Source organism: Ixodes scapularis, unplaced genomic scaffold, assembly GCF_016920785.2.
Source record: "Ixodes scapularis isolate PalLabHiFi unplaced genomic scaffold, ASM1692078v2 PGA_scaffold2__306_contigs__length_199485367, whole genome shotgun sequence".
Taxonomy (NCBI): Eukaryota; Metazoa; Arthropoda; class Arachnida; order Ixodida; family Ixodidae; genus Ixodes; species Ixodes scapularis.
This window is the reverse complement of record NW_024609857.1, coordinates 167943076-167958653: the sequence shown is the minus strand read 5'-3', so window position 1 is coordinate 167958653 and position 15578 is coordinate 167943076. Positions and strand designations below refer to the sequence as shown.

At 47.7% G+C, this 15578-nt stretch overlaps 1 protein-coding gene across 2 annotated transcripts in view; it reads left to right on the top strand.

Annotated features, from left to right (window-relative positions):
• LOC8039571 (mucin-2) overlaps window positions 1-15578 on the top strand; it is a 231976-nt gene that overhangs the window by 183468 nt on the left and 32930 nt on the right. For both annotated transcript variants that reach the window (XM_029972565.4, XM_042292103.1), the window contains one exon: window positions 13380-13445. In XM_029972565.4, the coding sequence (XP_029828425.2) occupies window positions 13380-13445 (66 nt within the window). The remainder of the gene's footprint in view (window positions 1-13379; window positions 13446-15578) is intronic.

Below are 15578 nucleotides of genomic sequence, written 5' to 3'. Positions count from 1 at the left end.
ACGAAGCCGAGCCTCTCGGCGAAACTGTCGTAATACATACAATAAACTCCTAGCATAGCAACTCCGCAAGTAAGAACCTCTGACTTATATATATATATATCGTTACGAAGACGACGACGCACACCTTTGGGAAATAAGGGCCCGCGCGGCTTGTTTTTTTTTTTTTCCGCACGAGCTGGGAGCGATTCTGCTGTTCCGCCATTGATCGCCTCTGGGGTGCTATGTTGCGCTTTTTGCACTCCCAGGAGACTAGGGAGAGGGAAGTGACGTCAACGACACAGCAAACGAAGATTGGATGTTGATTTCGTTTCCTTCTGTCAACATCCAATCTGCGTTTGCTGTGTCGTTGACGTCACTTCCCTCTTCCAAGTCTCCTGGGAGTGCAAAAAGCGCAACATAGCACCCCTGGTCTTTCCACGTCGCAACATCAAATACGTGTCTCATAAATACCCTCACAAGGGGTGGAGGTGCACACGATTCCCGACCTCTTGGTTTCTGTACTGTCACGATCGGCCCCGGAGCGTCGCAGCGGACGTTCAACGCATAACGCAATGCCGGACGAGGCGGGCAATGCCAAGGGACAACGCCCACCCGCTGCCCCACCCATCAAGAACCGCCAGCGAGATCCACCAGTTTTCGACAGATGTCAATGACTGGCTAAGAAGTAAGAAGTTACGACCGGGCTAGCTTACCTAACAGGTGGGACGATACTCTAAGGCTGGCGAATGTGGTTTTCTTCTTGAAGGATACCGCGCTCCAGTGGTTTGATAATAACGAAGATGAGATAAATTCCTGGGACGAATTGCAATTGGCTTTCGCGTAGCTACTTGGCAAACCCGAACGCTGGAAACAACAGGCGAAAGATAAACTTGCTCGAAGGTATGAGATCAGAACCGAGTACTCCACGTCTTACATTGAGGACGTCCTTCGCCTGTGTCACCGCGTCGACACTAACATGACCGAAGAGGACAAAATCCGGCATTTGTTCAATGGGCTGTTGCACGACCTATTCTCAATCGTAGCTCCACAATCCCCTCCAACTGTTGAGCACCTCATTACAGGGTGCAAGAAGTACGAGGAGCCTGCAGAGTGCCCGCATAACAAAGGAACCCTTTGAACGCCAGCCTGAAGTATCCACACAGACCACAGCGACGTCCGACCTCCCACAATTAATTCGGCAAATCATCCACAGGAACTGCTGGCGTGCTTCGGCAGATGTCACCCCGAACCAACGGAGCGACACCGAAACTATACAGGAGGTAGTCCAAGACGAAGTACGCGCTGCTTTCCAACCACTTGCTCCGCCTACCCCGACATACGTGCCCGCACCACCAGCTGCCACATTGTGCTGCCCTATGCTGTACGACACGCAACCCCGCTACCAGACGTCCCTTCTACACCAACTTCAACGCCCATGACGAATTTATGGACAATGACGCACCGACACTTGGAGAGCAGAAGACCAGCGCCCAATGTGTTTCTATCGTCACACAGCTGGTCACATCGCCCGTTAGTGCCGTCGACGAATCGATAATAACGCTTATTATCATGCACCTGACAATCTGTCTCCTTATTCGAGAGATTTTGACGACAGCCGTTCCTCCGACACACGCCGCTCTACAAATGATTCACAAACCCCTCAAGATCACAGCGGCCGATCACCCTCGACGTACCCTAGACGTCGCCGATCAGTGTCACCCTTCAACCACGCGGCCGCAGTGTCGACGCCGTCATAAAACTAAGGAGGGCAAGCTGTGTTGCCACCGGAGGTCAGGCTGCACTGCCACAAGCTGCCGGAAATCCTCCTGTTATAGCACTGACGACACTGAACGTTCATATTACAGGACAAAAATGTGTCGCCTTGGCCGACACAGGAGCCGCAAAATATTCATATCAGCCGATGTCTGCCGCCGCTTACGTAAGGTATTTACTCCAGCCAATGGACACCTATTGCGCATGGGTAACAGCGAATTGGTGCAATCTTTCAGATGTGCATCAATGTCCATTCTTATTGCAGACATATCCTATATTGTCGTATTCCCCGTTTTGTCTAACTGCGTCGCTGATGTTATTTTAGGCTGGGATTTCCTGGTGTCCACAGACACCTTCATAGACTATGCTAGAAGCGAACAAGAGCTGAGCTGCATCGACTGCCATTCGACAAACATGACCCTTCGCACAAACAACGACCTTCTTTTGCCACCACTGTCTGCCCTTGCCGTAGTGCTCACAGCCGAACCGTCCTTTATAGGAACCTCGGAACTAGTGTAACCTGTCGAATCATTATTTGCGAAGAAAAGTATTGTCGTTCCATACTCCATCGTGTTCCTAGTACAATGCAGTGTTTGTCTTTGCCTCGCCAACATATCTACCGAGTCGCAAATGCTTCCCCGAAACACTCGTGTCGCCAATATGACCAAGTATGAGGAACACTACATCGTCGCTCTTTCGGAACATCCCCCCCCCCTCCCCCCCCTTTCTTGTCTACCCGCTTCTGCACGTGATATGAGCGTCTATTTTACAAGGGTGGAGGACGCTAATTTACCTCCCGAGGACCAACATTGTTTAGTCACCCTTCTTAAAACTTATTATGATTTATTTGACTTCAGCAGCCAAGTCTTTGCTCAAACATCAGTTGTCAATCACCGCATCGACATTGGAGAGGCACGCCCAGTGAAAAGCAGACCATTCCGAATTTCACCTACAAAGCGTAAAGTCATCCAACAGCACGTCACCGAAATGTTGGAGAAGAAAGTTATCCAGCCTCATTTAGCCCTTGGACGTCACCCGTTGTCCTCGTAAAAAAGAAGGATGGGTCCTGGGGCTTCTGTGTAGCTACCGCCGCCTGAATAAAGTAACCAGGAAAGATGTCTACCCGCTGCCCAGGATCGACGGCACCCTCGACGCGCTCCAAGGGTCATCCTTCTTTTCATCGATGGATCTCCGGACCGGCTGCTGGCAAATACCAGTCGCTGATGCTGACAGACCTAAAACGGCGTTCGTCATACCTGACGGTCTCTGCCAGTTCCAGGTAATGCCGTTTGGTCTGTGCAATGCCCCAGCGACCTTCGAAAGGATGATGAATTCATTGTTCCGCGGCCTCACCTGGAATATATGTATATACTACCTCGACGACGTCGACGTTTCCTCAACCACACTTGATCAACATTTCCCCCGGCTGAGGCAACTTCTTGGTTGTTTTCGCTCCGCGCACTTACAATTAAACTCGAAGAAATGTACGTCCGCTGCTCGACAACTGAAAGTACTTGGCCATGTATTCAGTGCCAATGGCATCAGCCTGGACCCCGACAAACTCAGAGTCGTTTCTGAATTTCCTGTTCGGCAAGCAGGTTCAAAAGGACGTCCGTGATTTTCTTGGACTATGCACATACTTCCGAAAGTTCATCCCTGGCTTTGCTCACGTCGCTGAACCTCTTAGTCAACTCCTTTGGAAAAACGCCGCATTCGAATTGGGCGCACTTTAACGCCAATTTTTTTAATCTGTTAAATCGTTCTTGACAAACAGTCCCATTCTTGGCCACTTTACTGAAGAAGCTGAAAGCGAAATACGTACAGATGCTAGTGGACATGGTATCGGTGCCGTCTTGGCTCAAAACTTTCTAAACAACCAACGTGTTATCGCCTACGCGAGTTGCACTCTTATCCAATGTGAACGGAATTACACTATAACTGAACGCGAATGCTTGGCTGTTGGATGGGTTGTGTCAAAATTCCGCCCCTATATCTACGGCATTCACTTCCAAATAGCGACCGACCACCACCCGCTCTGCTGGCTCGCCAGTCTGAAAGACCCCAGGACGCCTTGGGAGATGGTCCCTCAAATTGCAAGATTACAGCTTCACCGTCCTCTAGGAATCTGAAAAAAAAAAAAAAACCTCAATGCCGGTGGCTTGCCTCGATGCCCTCCACCACTCGCCGCTCCTCATCAAGATACAGGAAACTTGCTCACGACGGCACCTTTGACACCAGTTGACATTTCGGCAACTTAGGTGTCTGATTCTTACCTAAAACCAATAATCAATTACCTTCTTGGGGTAACCCCACATGTCTCACAAAGCACAGCACGTTCAGCGCGGTTGTTTGCCCTTCACAACGGCACGCTATTAAGACGAAATTACGAACCGAAAGGACTTCCTTGGCTTCTTGTCATTCCACTAGAGCTGCTAAATGATATTATTCGTGCAAATCATGACGACCTAACGGCCGGACATCTCGGCTTCTCCAAAACGTACTTTCGAATCCGAACCAGCTACTTCTGGACCGGAATGTACCATGCCATCAACAAATACGTTCGTTCTTGTCACTAATGCCAGACCAGGAAGAGTCCAACGACAAAACCATCTGGTACCACTACACTCCATCTCCCCACCACATCATCCCTTTCAAAGAGTCGCAATTGATTTTGGGGGCTCATTTCCCGTCTCCACCAATAGCAACCGGTGGATCATCGTAGCTACTGACTACATGACCCGCTATGCAGAAACCAAAGCTGTTCCTGAGGCTACCGCAAGTGAAGCTGCGAACTTTTTCCGCACCTCTATACTACTACGCCATGGCGCTCCATAGTCCATTACCAGCGACCGTGGCACCCCCTTCATTGCAAAACTTCTGAAGGAGGTCCTCAGGCTCGTCACTACGATTCATCATGTGACAAGCGCTTACCATCCGCAGGCTAACGGCCTCACCGAGCGACTAAGTCAGACTCTAGCTAACATGATGTCCATGTATATTGCGGACAACCGCACCAACTGGGATGAAATCCTTCCTTACGTAACCTACGCCTACAGTACCGCACGTCAAAAAACTACATCAACATCATCGTAAGCTTTATTAACCGATAAAGTGAAGGGGCCTTGCGGTCTCTGGTCGGTGCCCTTAGTCCAGGGCTGCGTTGGACACCCAGATTCCGCGGGCTCGCTCAACCAGTCGCTGCTGGTCATCGAGTTCTGTGCCGGATAGGGCCGCCTCCCAGGAGGAGAGGGTTGGGCAAGGAATGTAGGTGATACTATCACCGACGGGGTGGGGGCATTCCCAGATGGAGTGGTACACGTTAGGGTGATCGCTGCCACATCCCGGACAGGTGCCTGGGTAGCGGTTGGGGAACGCAGCGATGTCGCTTATAAAGGTTAGGGAACGTAAACGTTTGAAGTTGTCGCTAGTCCGCTGCCTCTGCCCGCGATAGTTCCCGGTGCGGAGGGGGCAGGAACCGGCGGGTTGTTCGGTAGTATTCCGTTACCAAGTAGTAGGTGTTAAAGCGTGTGTCGGTTGGGCTGCGAAGCGATTGGGAGTCCGCGGGTGCGTTTGGCTTTGGGTCCCACTGTACCCTGATCCCATCCGACAAAGCCCGGTTCGTCGCTAGCGCTCGGGCTGGTGCGTGAGCACTTTCGTTGCCGGATAAGCCCAGATGTGCAAGGGTCCAGATGACCCGGATGACCGGTATTTGTAACCATTCGGTGCTTATGGCGTTGATGAGGTGTGCTTTGCGTGAGTAGTGGGTGTTGCCCGCAAACGCTCTGCACGCTGCTTGCGAGTCGGTGACGATAATTATCTTATGTTTGAGGTCGGTGGTGTCTCTGCGTGGGATTGCGTGGGATTGCGTGTGAGATGGCCAGCGCTATGGCCATTTCCTTTGCCGCCTGGATTAATGCGATGTTTGAGATGGAGCCCGTGCTGTGGCAGGGGCCGTCTCTGTCTGTCACTGAGATGGTTGCTGCTCCAGCTCTTTCCCTGTGGAGAGCAGCATCTGTGTACCATGTTTGTGGATCTGGGGCGTAGAATTTCTCTAAGGCCCGGACCCTAGCCTCTCTTCGCCCTGTGTGGAGGTCTGGGTGCATGTTTTTACGGATAGGTGCCGCCTATACGCGGTTCAGGATGTCCGGTTTCAGGCGCGCTGGGGCGGCTGGTTCTTCCTGCGTGAGAATAGTGTAACCAAGTCTGCGCAGCGTTGCTCGGCTCGTTTGGCTGGCGCTGAGGCGTGTGAGCTGTCCTGTTTTTTGCGCTTCGACCTGTTGTGGACCCCCAGTACCAGGAGTCGCTTCGTTGACGTGCTTATTGGTAGACGAAGGGCTGTCTTGATCGCCTTGCAAAGCGCAGTGTTTAGCCAGTCCATTTCGGTGATGGTGAAGTTCTGAAAGGGCACGTGATATGTGAACCGGTTCACAATGAAGGCTTGATAGATTCGAGGGCAGGACAGGACCTGAAGTTGCTGACCCTAGGCGTGGTTAGGCTGAGTGGCCCGCCGCATACACTTGTGCAATCCTGTCTTCGGTTAGACCTAGCGGGTGCGTCCCGCTTCGGTTTTTCAAAGGGACGAAAATGAAATTTCGGGTGGACCTACTTGCTGATTGTGAATCTCGGGTGTTGAATTGAACGAGCTAAGTAGCGCTGAATCTGAGGTCCCTACTACCTTCTCTACGCCGACGGCCCTCTCACTACTCTCTACACTGTTTTGCCATATATTGACACACCTCTGGACCCCTTCGCCTCTCAAACCATTTGTCAAACCGAAGACGCCCGTCGACTCACCCGGCTACTAACTCTGCAATCGCAACAGCTACAACAACTTCGTCACGCGGGCAACCACATACCAGTGTCTTATAATATTGGCGACCTTGTTTTACTGAGACACCAATTCGCCAGACTGGAAAATGTGAAAAACGTCCTATCTCAATTCACTGGGCCATATCGCATCATACGTCGTCTCTCCGTCATAAACTACGAGTTGGTTCCAATATCTCTTCCACCACCGGGGCACGGCCACTCGATTCGGACTCCCCTTAGGAGCGGCCTGCCGTATGCCTCACTCCGCCGGTGAGAGCGATAGTTCTACTTTACCCCGCAGTGCCAGCTGTGGCGCTCGTTATCGGTGAGACGAGTTCCTTTCGGGGGAGCATATCGAGGAACTCTATACTTCGTTTCACTTTAGTATGTACTTGATAGCCGCGCGTGCTAAAAGCGCGAGATAGTTGCTTCGAAGGAAGTCTCGGCGGCTGCCTGGGCACTCGTGCAGCGAGCGCTCCAGTCAAGGCAGTAAAGGCTAGCCGCTCGCGCTAGCACAGCGTTCGCGGTTAGTCCATGCTAAGGTAAGACGAAATATAGTGAGAGAGGAGCAGTACGCCCGGCCCAGCCCGGTGTGGCTATTTAGATTTTTTTTTTCGTGAAGCCGCAAGTCTCAATTGAAACGAGTGCCAGATTGCATGAATGATGTGACAAATCTGTGTAGAATAAAAGCACATGATTCTTTCTGCGAAAAGCTCACTCAGCTGCAGGCTGCACGTTCAAGCTGCAGTCTGCTGGCAGTATGAGCGAATTGTCGCTTTCTTGTTCCCGTAACTGTTGCCCCGTTTCTATTACCACTGTAATATAGGAGTTATAGTTGGATATAGCTAGGGCCGTATGATTTCCGGTTTTAACCGACGCTCGAGCACGCGCGAGCTGCTACATTTATTCATCGGTGAAGGACAATATAAAATCGGATTCCGCGTGCCTAACTTCAGCAATATAAACTTCATTGTTCACAAAAAACAGACCAAGGGAGTCATATAGTTCACTAGCGGAGTACCTTTCCGGAAAGAGGCTTCCGCGAAAGCCTCAATATATTCTCTAGTGGGCTGTTTAGGTTACCAGCCCAGTTTGCCAAAAAGGGTCTGAAAAGCTTTCTGAGAAAAAGCTCGTAGAGCTCTTCGCTGTGGTAGGGTTCTCGGCAGTTAGCACACCACATCAGCGGGCAGTCCATAAGGTGTGGAAGCACAGCGCTCGAGAAGACCTTGCAAATCCTTCCAAAACCACGAATCTCTGCGGACTGTAGAGCCCTCTCGACAAAGGTGCAGACGAGCTTGCACAGCCAGACAGCTTCAGGTCGTGGATAGCTGAGTCCTCCTTGGTCAAGGCTAAACATGGACTGATATGCTCCGTCATGTGATGCATTTCCCTTAAGTTGCAGCTTGCATTCAGGACACGTCACCTGTAAAGTTTAGCGGGTTCTACACATTAACCTTCCTTGCTTTCCCTGAGAAATCCTTATTGCTTTGCTAGGTTGAATGTTTCAGCTAATTACTTTGAAATTACGACAATTTCTACAAATAAAAATGGTCACCTTTTGTTCGCAAACGAAGGCCAAGAAGCCGGCCATGAAAGTCAGCGGTGCGAACTCAAGTTCGGAAGAGACTTCATTGTATTTCATCAACTGCAGGATTTCCTGTTTCACGAGTGGAGTTGGCACATTTCATCGCCGTCTGGCACTCAGAACTAGAACGCGCATGAGCGTTCTAGTTCTGGCAGCCTCCATATCCGGCAGCTTCCAAAATGTCAACACAAACCACACACGCGAGCGCAGAGTGACACTACAATATTTTCGCCGAGCACAGCGGTGCATAGGGGGGGGGGGGGGGGGGAAGCGAATTTTGCTGCCTTCTGCAAACCGCGGCAGCGCCTCGGTATCGGCGAAGCCAATGACAGGCAGGTATTTTATCTGGGTAGCGGCGCAAGAGCGCGTTGGGCTCTATACTCCGTTTCACCTCATGTTGTACCGCAGCGAAGGCTGGAAGCGCGAGCTCATAGCGTTGACAGCTGCCCTTACTGCACGAGAGCTTGCGCCGCCGAGATCTGCCCCAGAGCAAGGAGCTCGCGCTTACAGCCTTTCCTTCGGTACAACATAAGGTGAAACAGAGTATAGCTTTCAGCTCACAAGACCGCTCACCGACGTGCAGCGCCCCCACGGAAAATAGGAGAGTTCTCCTCTCACGCGCGCTCTTTTGTTTTCGGAAAGACATCGGCAGGCCGCACCAACAGGGGGGATCGAGTGGCCGTGACCGGGGGAACTGTTACTTTGCTGTTACGAAGACGACGACACACACCTTTGGGAAATAGGGGCGCGCGCAGCATGTTTTTTCCGCACGAGCTGGGAATGATTCGGCTGTTCAGGTGAGGACACGGCGGGGCTGAACGCGTGGCGCGAGGAATGAGATAGTGTTCGTTCGACGGGCTTCCGAACATAGAGTTATTATAATGTACACTAGAGGTTCAAGTGGCGCTAGTGTGCTGACGCAAATTGAAGCAGACAGCAACCAGTCGAAAATTGACTTCCGGTAATGCATTTCTATGGGGAAAAGTGAGTGCATTTTCTCCCTGCGCTTGATCATAAGAGCAAATATCCCAAATAATTCGTACGTACTAGGTAGTTTGGAACATTTCTCAGTCAGGCCGACGAAAGAATTGGTCAGTTACGGCGTTTTTCTCTCGAATTCATCGCACTAAAAACGGTGCTAAAACGGCTTCGTACGTGTATTTATGTGCACTGTCGGACACTGTTAGCGCGAACGCGGCGTCGGCGATTTCCAGCATGGGGGATATACATGCCAAACGAACGAAGGACATCTGGAAAATCAAGAGCGGCGGCAAGAACTACGCAGCAACACCGGATCAGTAACTTGCAGTGCATGTACGATCAAAATAAATTGAAGGCCACGTAATCTATTTCGATTTTAAATAAGTGAGTACCGCTTTATTCTTTCTGTCCTGAGCGAAGCTGCGTGTTCTACGTTCAAAATATCACCCCCGCGCTAGACATCTTTGAGAACAAGTGCGCGATAAAAGCTGCCCGGCAGAAAAAACAATACGAAGAGACACCTTTCATATCCCACGGACTTTATTCTCTCCGTTGAAGGTTTTTATCCGCTCATGCACGATGGGGTCATTTTCATATGGTGACAGGACTGGCATATTATCAATATACAAGCGTCAGCGGAATGCTGGCGAGCCTTGAACACACTCTATGTTCGTTTCGATCGTAATTTTGCTTTGAATCGTCGCTTGTTTTTACACACCTGCTGCGGAACACACGTTTGGGACTGAAATGCAGCGAAGTTAAACATCGCTCACTGATGAAGAAAAGTGCGCAAACTAAAGCAATTACACTTTTACAATGTTAATTAAGACACATACTATTCGGTACGACCAAAATAACCTAAGTGTTCTATGTTATTTTCCGGCGAAGAGACAAAATGCACGCGCGTTTTCCCATAGGAATGCACAGGAGCACCGCAAAAGTAGACTGGTTGCTGTCTGCTTCAATTTGCGTCACGGAAGTCGCATAGACACTAGCGCCAGTTAAACCTCTAGCGTACATTATAATAACTCTATGCTTCCAAAAGGCTGCATTATTCCGCAACCACCATGCCCGCGGCTGACAGTGTCGCCGGCGGCCAAACGGCGAACTGTGTGAGAGTGAATAGAATTATCTCGTTGCCATGACACCCCGGTACACCGTAGTCTTTCTGCACCAGCGACAACCTCGCCAGAGCTCTGCGCCTGTGGAGGATGAGGTGGCACAAGCCGTCTTTGCCGTGCCCACGGGTCGACGAGTCATCTGCCGGCACCGCTTGAAACCGCAGTGAGAGAGAGAAAAAGAGAGAGTGAAAAGCGATCTTTATCTGCACCGTGCGAAGCGCGCTGTCCTCACCTGACGAGTATAATCTTACACCGCGGTTCCGCCATTGATCCCCTCTGGTCTTTCCACATCGCATCATCAAATGCGTCTCTCATAAACACCCCTCACAATATATATATATATATATACATATATATACCTTTTTCAGCTTTGGGTCATCTGCTTTTCTTATACTTCGTTTCAGCTTCGGACCGAGCGCGGCAGATGTTATGAGCTGAAGGGCCAATCGAACACCGCAAAAAGCGCAGCGTCATGGCGTGCTCTCTGCGCTTGATAAGACTAGCCGGCGGAGGAGCACGCAGAGAGAGACGGCGAATACCAGCTGGTCCTATCAACTGAAGAGAGCACGCCATGACGTTGTGCCCCCTTCGCTGTTTGATTGGCCCTTCGGTTCATAAGATCGGCCGCGCTCGGACTGAAGCTGAAACACGAAGCATAGGGTAATTTTGACTACGAGTTCATGGGTGCACCGTATTATTTTAAATTCAGTGGCAGTTCTGAGTTTTCTTGAACACACCATTTGTATTAAAATTAAGTTGAAAATCTGCGCCAAGAAGTTCTGCAGTTTTTAAACAAAGAAGTCTACTGAAATTGAGTGGCAAAGATTTTGTCGTGTCAATAGTTCCATTCGTAGTTACGTGGCGGAGACACCTCGTGAGTACTATTTTTATAACGCGGATAGATTAGTCTCAATAAAAACAGTAGTCTCAACAATATCTAAAACGAGGTGAAGCTTCTTGAAACAGACAAATCGGGGCTGTTTTGTGTTCTGCCTTCCAGCGAGTTTCAGGAGAAATGTAACCTCGCTGTTTCTGGGTTATTTCGATCTTTTGATGGGTGTCTGGGCCGACACAAGAAGGGAATAGTAAGGACCTTTAAGGACAGTGACTTTACGTCCTTTGCTGCCAGACTGAATGGTAATTTGAAAGATACGTTTGCCAGTAAGTTCTTTTTGAAAGACCTCAAGGTTGACCTTCCTCTGAGAGTAGTTATCAACGAAGATGGCACGTGGCAAAAAAACTGTCTCCACGTCCCTACAGAATGGTCTTTCTTCCCTAGATTTCAGAAGCCCCTTAGCATTAGGTTCTTCCGTGCATTTGATATCAGGTATTCAACCGTTTCATGGTAAACTTTGCACGATTTTCTCCCTGGATATCAAGGATTTGCACTATTCACTCCAACCAGCCATTTTGCTTTCTAGGGCCAGCTCGTTTCTAGAGGAGAACTTAGTTCGGTTTCAGTCGCAGTCTGGTATAGAGATGAATGATCTTCTAAGGATACTTCAACTGTATCTAAAATCGACAGTAACAAATTATGATGAGCAAAAATATATTCAACGTCAAGGCGTATATATTGGTTCGGCTGTGGCCCCGGCCCTTTAAAAAATATACATCCGGAGCTTAGACCTAAAAGTGCATGAGATGATCAAAAATTATCACCCGAGCTCAGTACTTAGAAGATGCGTGGATGACATTGGTCTGTGTCCGTGACTCAGCCCTTGCTGGTTCTATCGGGAATACCGTGTACAGGGAGGCACCGGAGTTGCAGTTTTCTATAGAGAAGCGAGTCAACAACGTACTTCAGAAAATAGACCTCCAGCTCAGGTTGGTCCCCGGGGTATGTTGGTTGTATGGCGAAGTAAAGGCTAAACCAGTACTCCCATTTGATAGTTGCCATTCAAAGCATGTTAAGGCAGGATTGGTTCGAAACATGATTAACAACGCGGTTCAAAAGTCATGTTGGCACTTCATTATTACGTCGTTTGAGGTTGTGTTTTCCCGGCTTAATGTTGCAAAGTATCCTCAAGTATTTATTCCCAAGCAGCTTTCGTTCATTGTTGCAAAAGAGAAAAAAATTAGGAAAATGCCCGATAACAACACGTTTGTAGTCATACCGTTCTTCCATAAGATTTCACACTACCTAAAATCAGTCGGTGATAAGTTTGGTTTACTCATGGCGTTTAGCACAGATAGCAGTTTGAAACGGTTGACTCCGTTCGCTTCCGCCCAGAAAGCTTGTTTAAAAAACAAAAAAACAAAAACAGCGAAGAGTGTGTTACATGTGTTTCAGGTATAGTCTACAAGATCCCTTTTGATTATGGTTTGTGCTATATAGGTCAAACGAAGCGTTGTCTTAATGATAGACTAGGCGAACATAAACGATGTGTCATAAACAAGGATCGATATTCCTAGGTATCCAAGCATATTCTGGAATGTAGGAATTGCGCGCCATTATGGAACTCGACAACCACAATTGTATCAGAATGAAGCTACCAAAAGCGCCTGCTGGAAGAGTCAATCGCGATAACCAAGCATAGGAATGTAGTGAACAAGCCCTTTCTGTCTTTAGAAGCGGAATGAAAGCGGTTTATAAATCTCTAGTAATATTGTTAGCTTACAAAGTTTTTTTTTTCCGAATCTTTTTGCTCTTTTTGTGTAGTCTTATAACTGACACCCTCAGTGAAGGGTCCAGTGCGGTCTGTAATTTCCCTGCGCTTTTTTTCTGTTAATGATGTGTTATTTTAGGTGCCGCCAGTTGGTGTGTTGACTTGACCCCATTGTTAGAGGTTCGGTGTCGTACCTTTTGTTGACAGAGGTTCTGTGAAGAAATGTTCCCTTTCCTTCTTTCTTTTTTTCAACTCTATATAAAAGGTTCGGTCGTCAATAAAGGTTTAGCTGTGTTTGAGGCGTTCTCCTTCTCTTCCTTGACGTCGTCTGTCAATACCTCAGTCTCGGGTTTTTCACTAAAATGTTTGATATACACTAGCTCACTTGAGCCCTTACCTTCTGCTCATTAACTGCTCTTGCACTTTTCTGAAACTCAGTGACCAAAATATCAAAGCGTGACATACGCAGGTGATCATTTGTCATGCGTTACAATGTGCGTAACATTTCACATTTTTATCTTTCAGTGGGACCATGGACGCACAGAGTCATTCCGTGAAGAAGTGAAACGTCGTTTGGCGGATTACTGCTTGGTGAGTAGTTTGTCTTGAAAGGAACGAGCTTTTTGAACAATAAACTAAGATCTTGCCCGAGTATTACGGAATGCTGCCACAACGTTACTGGAATGTGGGTAATGTTGCGGAGCGTTGTCGCATTAAGTAATGTAACTGCAATGCTATTCATGTAACATTATGTTGCCATAATCTAAAAACCTTAGCCTAATGTTAGAAACGTGGCTGGCAACAATTTTCAACGTTTATTGATGTTACTAAAACGTTGCCAAAAATGAAAGGGAAACTAAGTGAGAAACAACATTTCTTGAGGGGAACTCTTCGAAAACGGGCCTATTGTAACAGTTATAAAACGTAAAAACAAACGTGCATAGTAGAACTAGGAGCACCAAGTTGCCTTAAAAACATTGCAGAAAACTGAAATACCTGTAAAAGTGTAGCTTTTAATTCGGGTTAAGCAAACATTGAGGTGATCTCAAGCAATATTGAGTTGCGTAATTATGGCACTTTGCACCTAAAATGTGCAGATTCAGTGAACTTCCTGGAGATTTGGTATAAGTTAGGAGTTTAATCTGATACGAAATAACCTTCGAATGTGATTTCAACCGCTGGATAAAAACACAGGTTCGCGAAACGTGCTAACTAACCGTGTGGTCACAATGTATATGGAGAAACAGTTTTGAATGGGGTGCATTTTTTTTGTACTAAGGTATAAGGTGGTCTTTTAGTTTTGTATGGAAGTGCAACGTATCTGTTCTGAAGGCCCGTTCACACTCTCGCAAACGAGTACGACCGGGAGAGACGAGACCTGTTGAAACCTCTTAAAATTTGTCAGGACGAGACAACGCACCGGCACGCCGGCAGGTGACCCTGAAACTGCATTTCACAAGAGCGAAAGTTTTTCTGAATTTTCGAGTCCAAATGTGCGTAATACCCATGAGAAAGGGTCGTTTATAACGTTAACAGAAGTTTTTCGAGAAAAGAAAGAATGTATAATGCGCGAGAATAATATAAAATATGCCGGACCGCCAAGTTTACAATACTATCCTATAGATGGCACCAGTGTGTCCTCTTGTTGTAAGAGATATTAAGAAGTTCCAAGGCACCCCGGTTTTAAGAGGTCGCAAGTGTGTGAACGAGCCTTAAGCCCACGCTGGTTATTTCCTCTGATTTTACAGTGTATATATCCACTTCAAGAAATATGCTGCTGAGTAGAGAGCAACATAAAACAACAAATACATTGCCTTTCAATTAAATGTATATTTATCTGTATTACCTTAAATTATGCAGGAAAAACCTCCTCACTTTAGAGATAAGTGTTCAGAATATATGTTTGTGCTTAGTTGGCTACTGCTGATATTTTGTATGTAAATTGGGCGTTGCTGAAGGAAATCATAGCTGCTCGTTCATAGTTTCTCGTTCATGCATATTTAATTCGCATCAAAATAGTTCTCATTTTGATCTCACTTTCTGCTTTCAAATATATTCCAGCTCTTTTTTTCCACCAGGGATTGAAATGCTGTACTTTCGCGTTACCGTAACATGGAGTACATATCTGTTGTGATTTTACAATTTTGTTAAAACACCTAAGACTGGGTGAAAACAATCTTGAAACAACCAAAAGGAGAAGAAACAGGGAAAGAAGTCAGTCAGACGACATCTCAAACACAGCTAATACGTTTATTCAGTAAACCTCTTATATAGGTCCCAACCCGAGGTTGTTACCAACCAACACAACAAAGAAATCATTTTAAACGCCGCAGCCACCATTGTACACACTTAAGGCACGCCGTGACCTTGAGCGGTCACTCTACCTTCAAACAGGGTGTTTGTGTCAACTGGGCATAAAAGGAACGTAAAAACCAAAGGGGCCAATTCTGAAATAGCAACACATATACAGGAATGCAACAACTGCACGCTACAGTGGTCGGAGAAAGAAGCAGTGCAGAAAGAGGCTAATGATGTCAAAAGAGTTGTAAAAAAACAGTTCGAATTAAGTCAATAGCCAACTGTATAAGCCAGGCATCAATGCAACTTGCTGACAGTACCAAAGCGTTCCTGCGTTTGTAACTATTTTGGTCTTACCCTGTGTGTGTGTGTCTGTGTCCTTTTTTGTCTGGTGCATCAGTGCAACAATTTTGTTAAAAGGAAGGT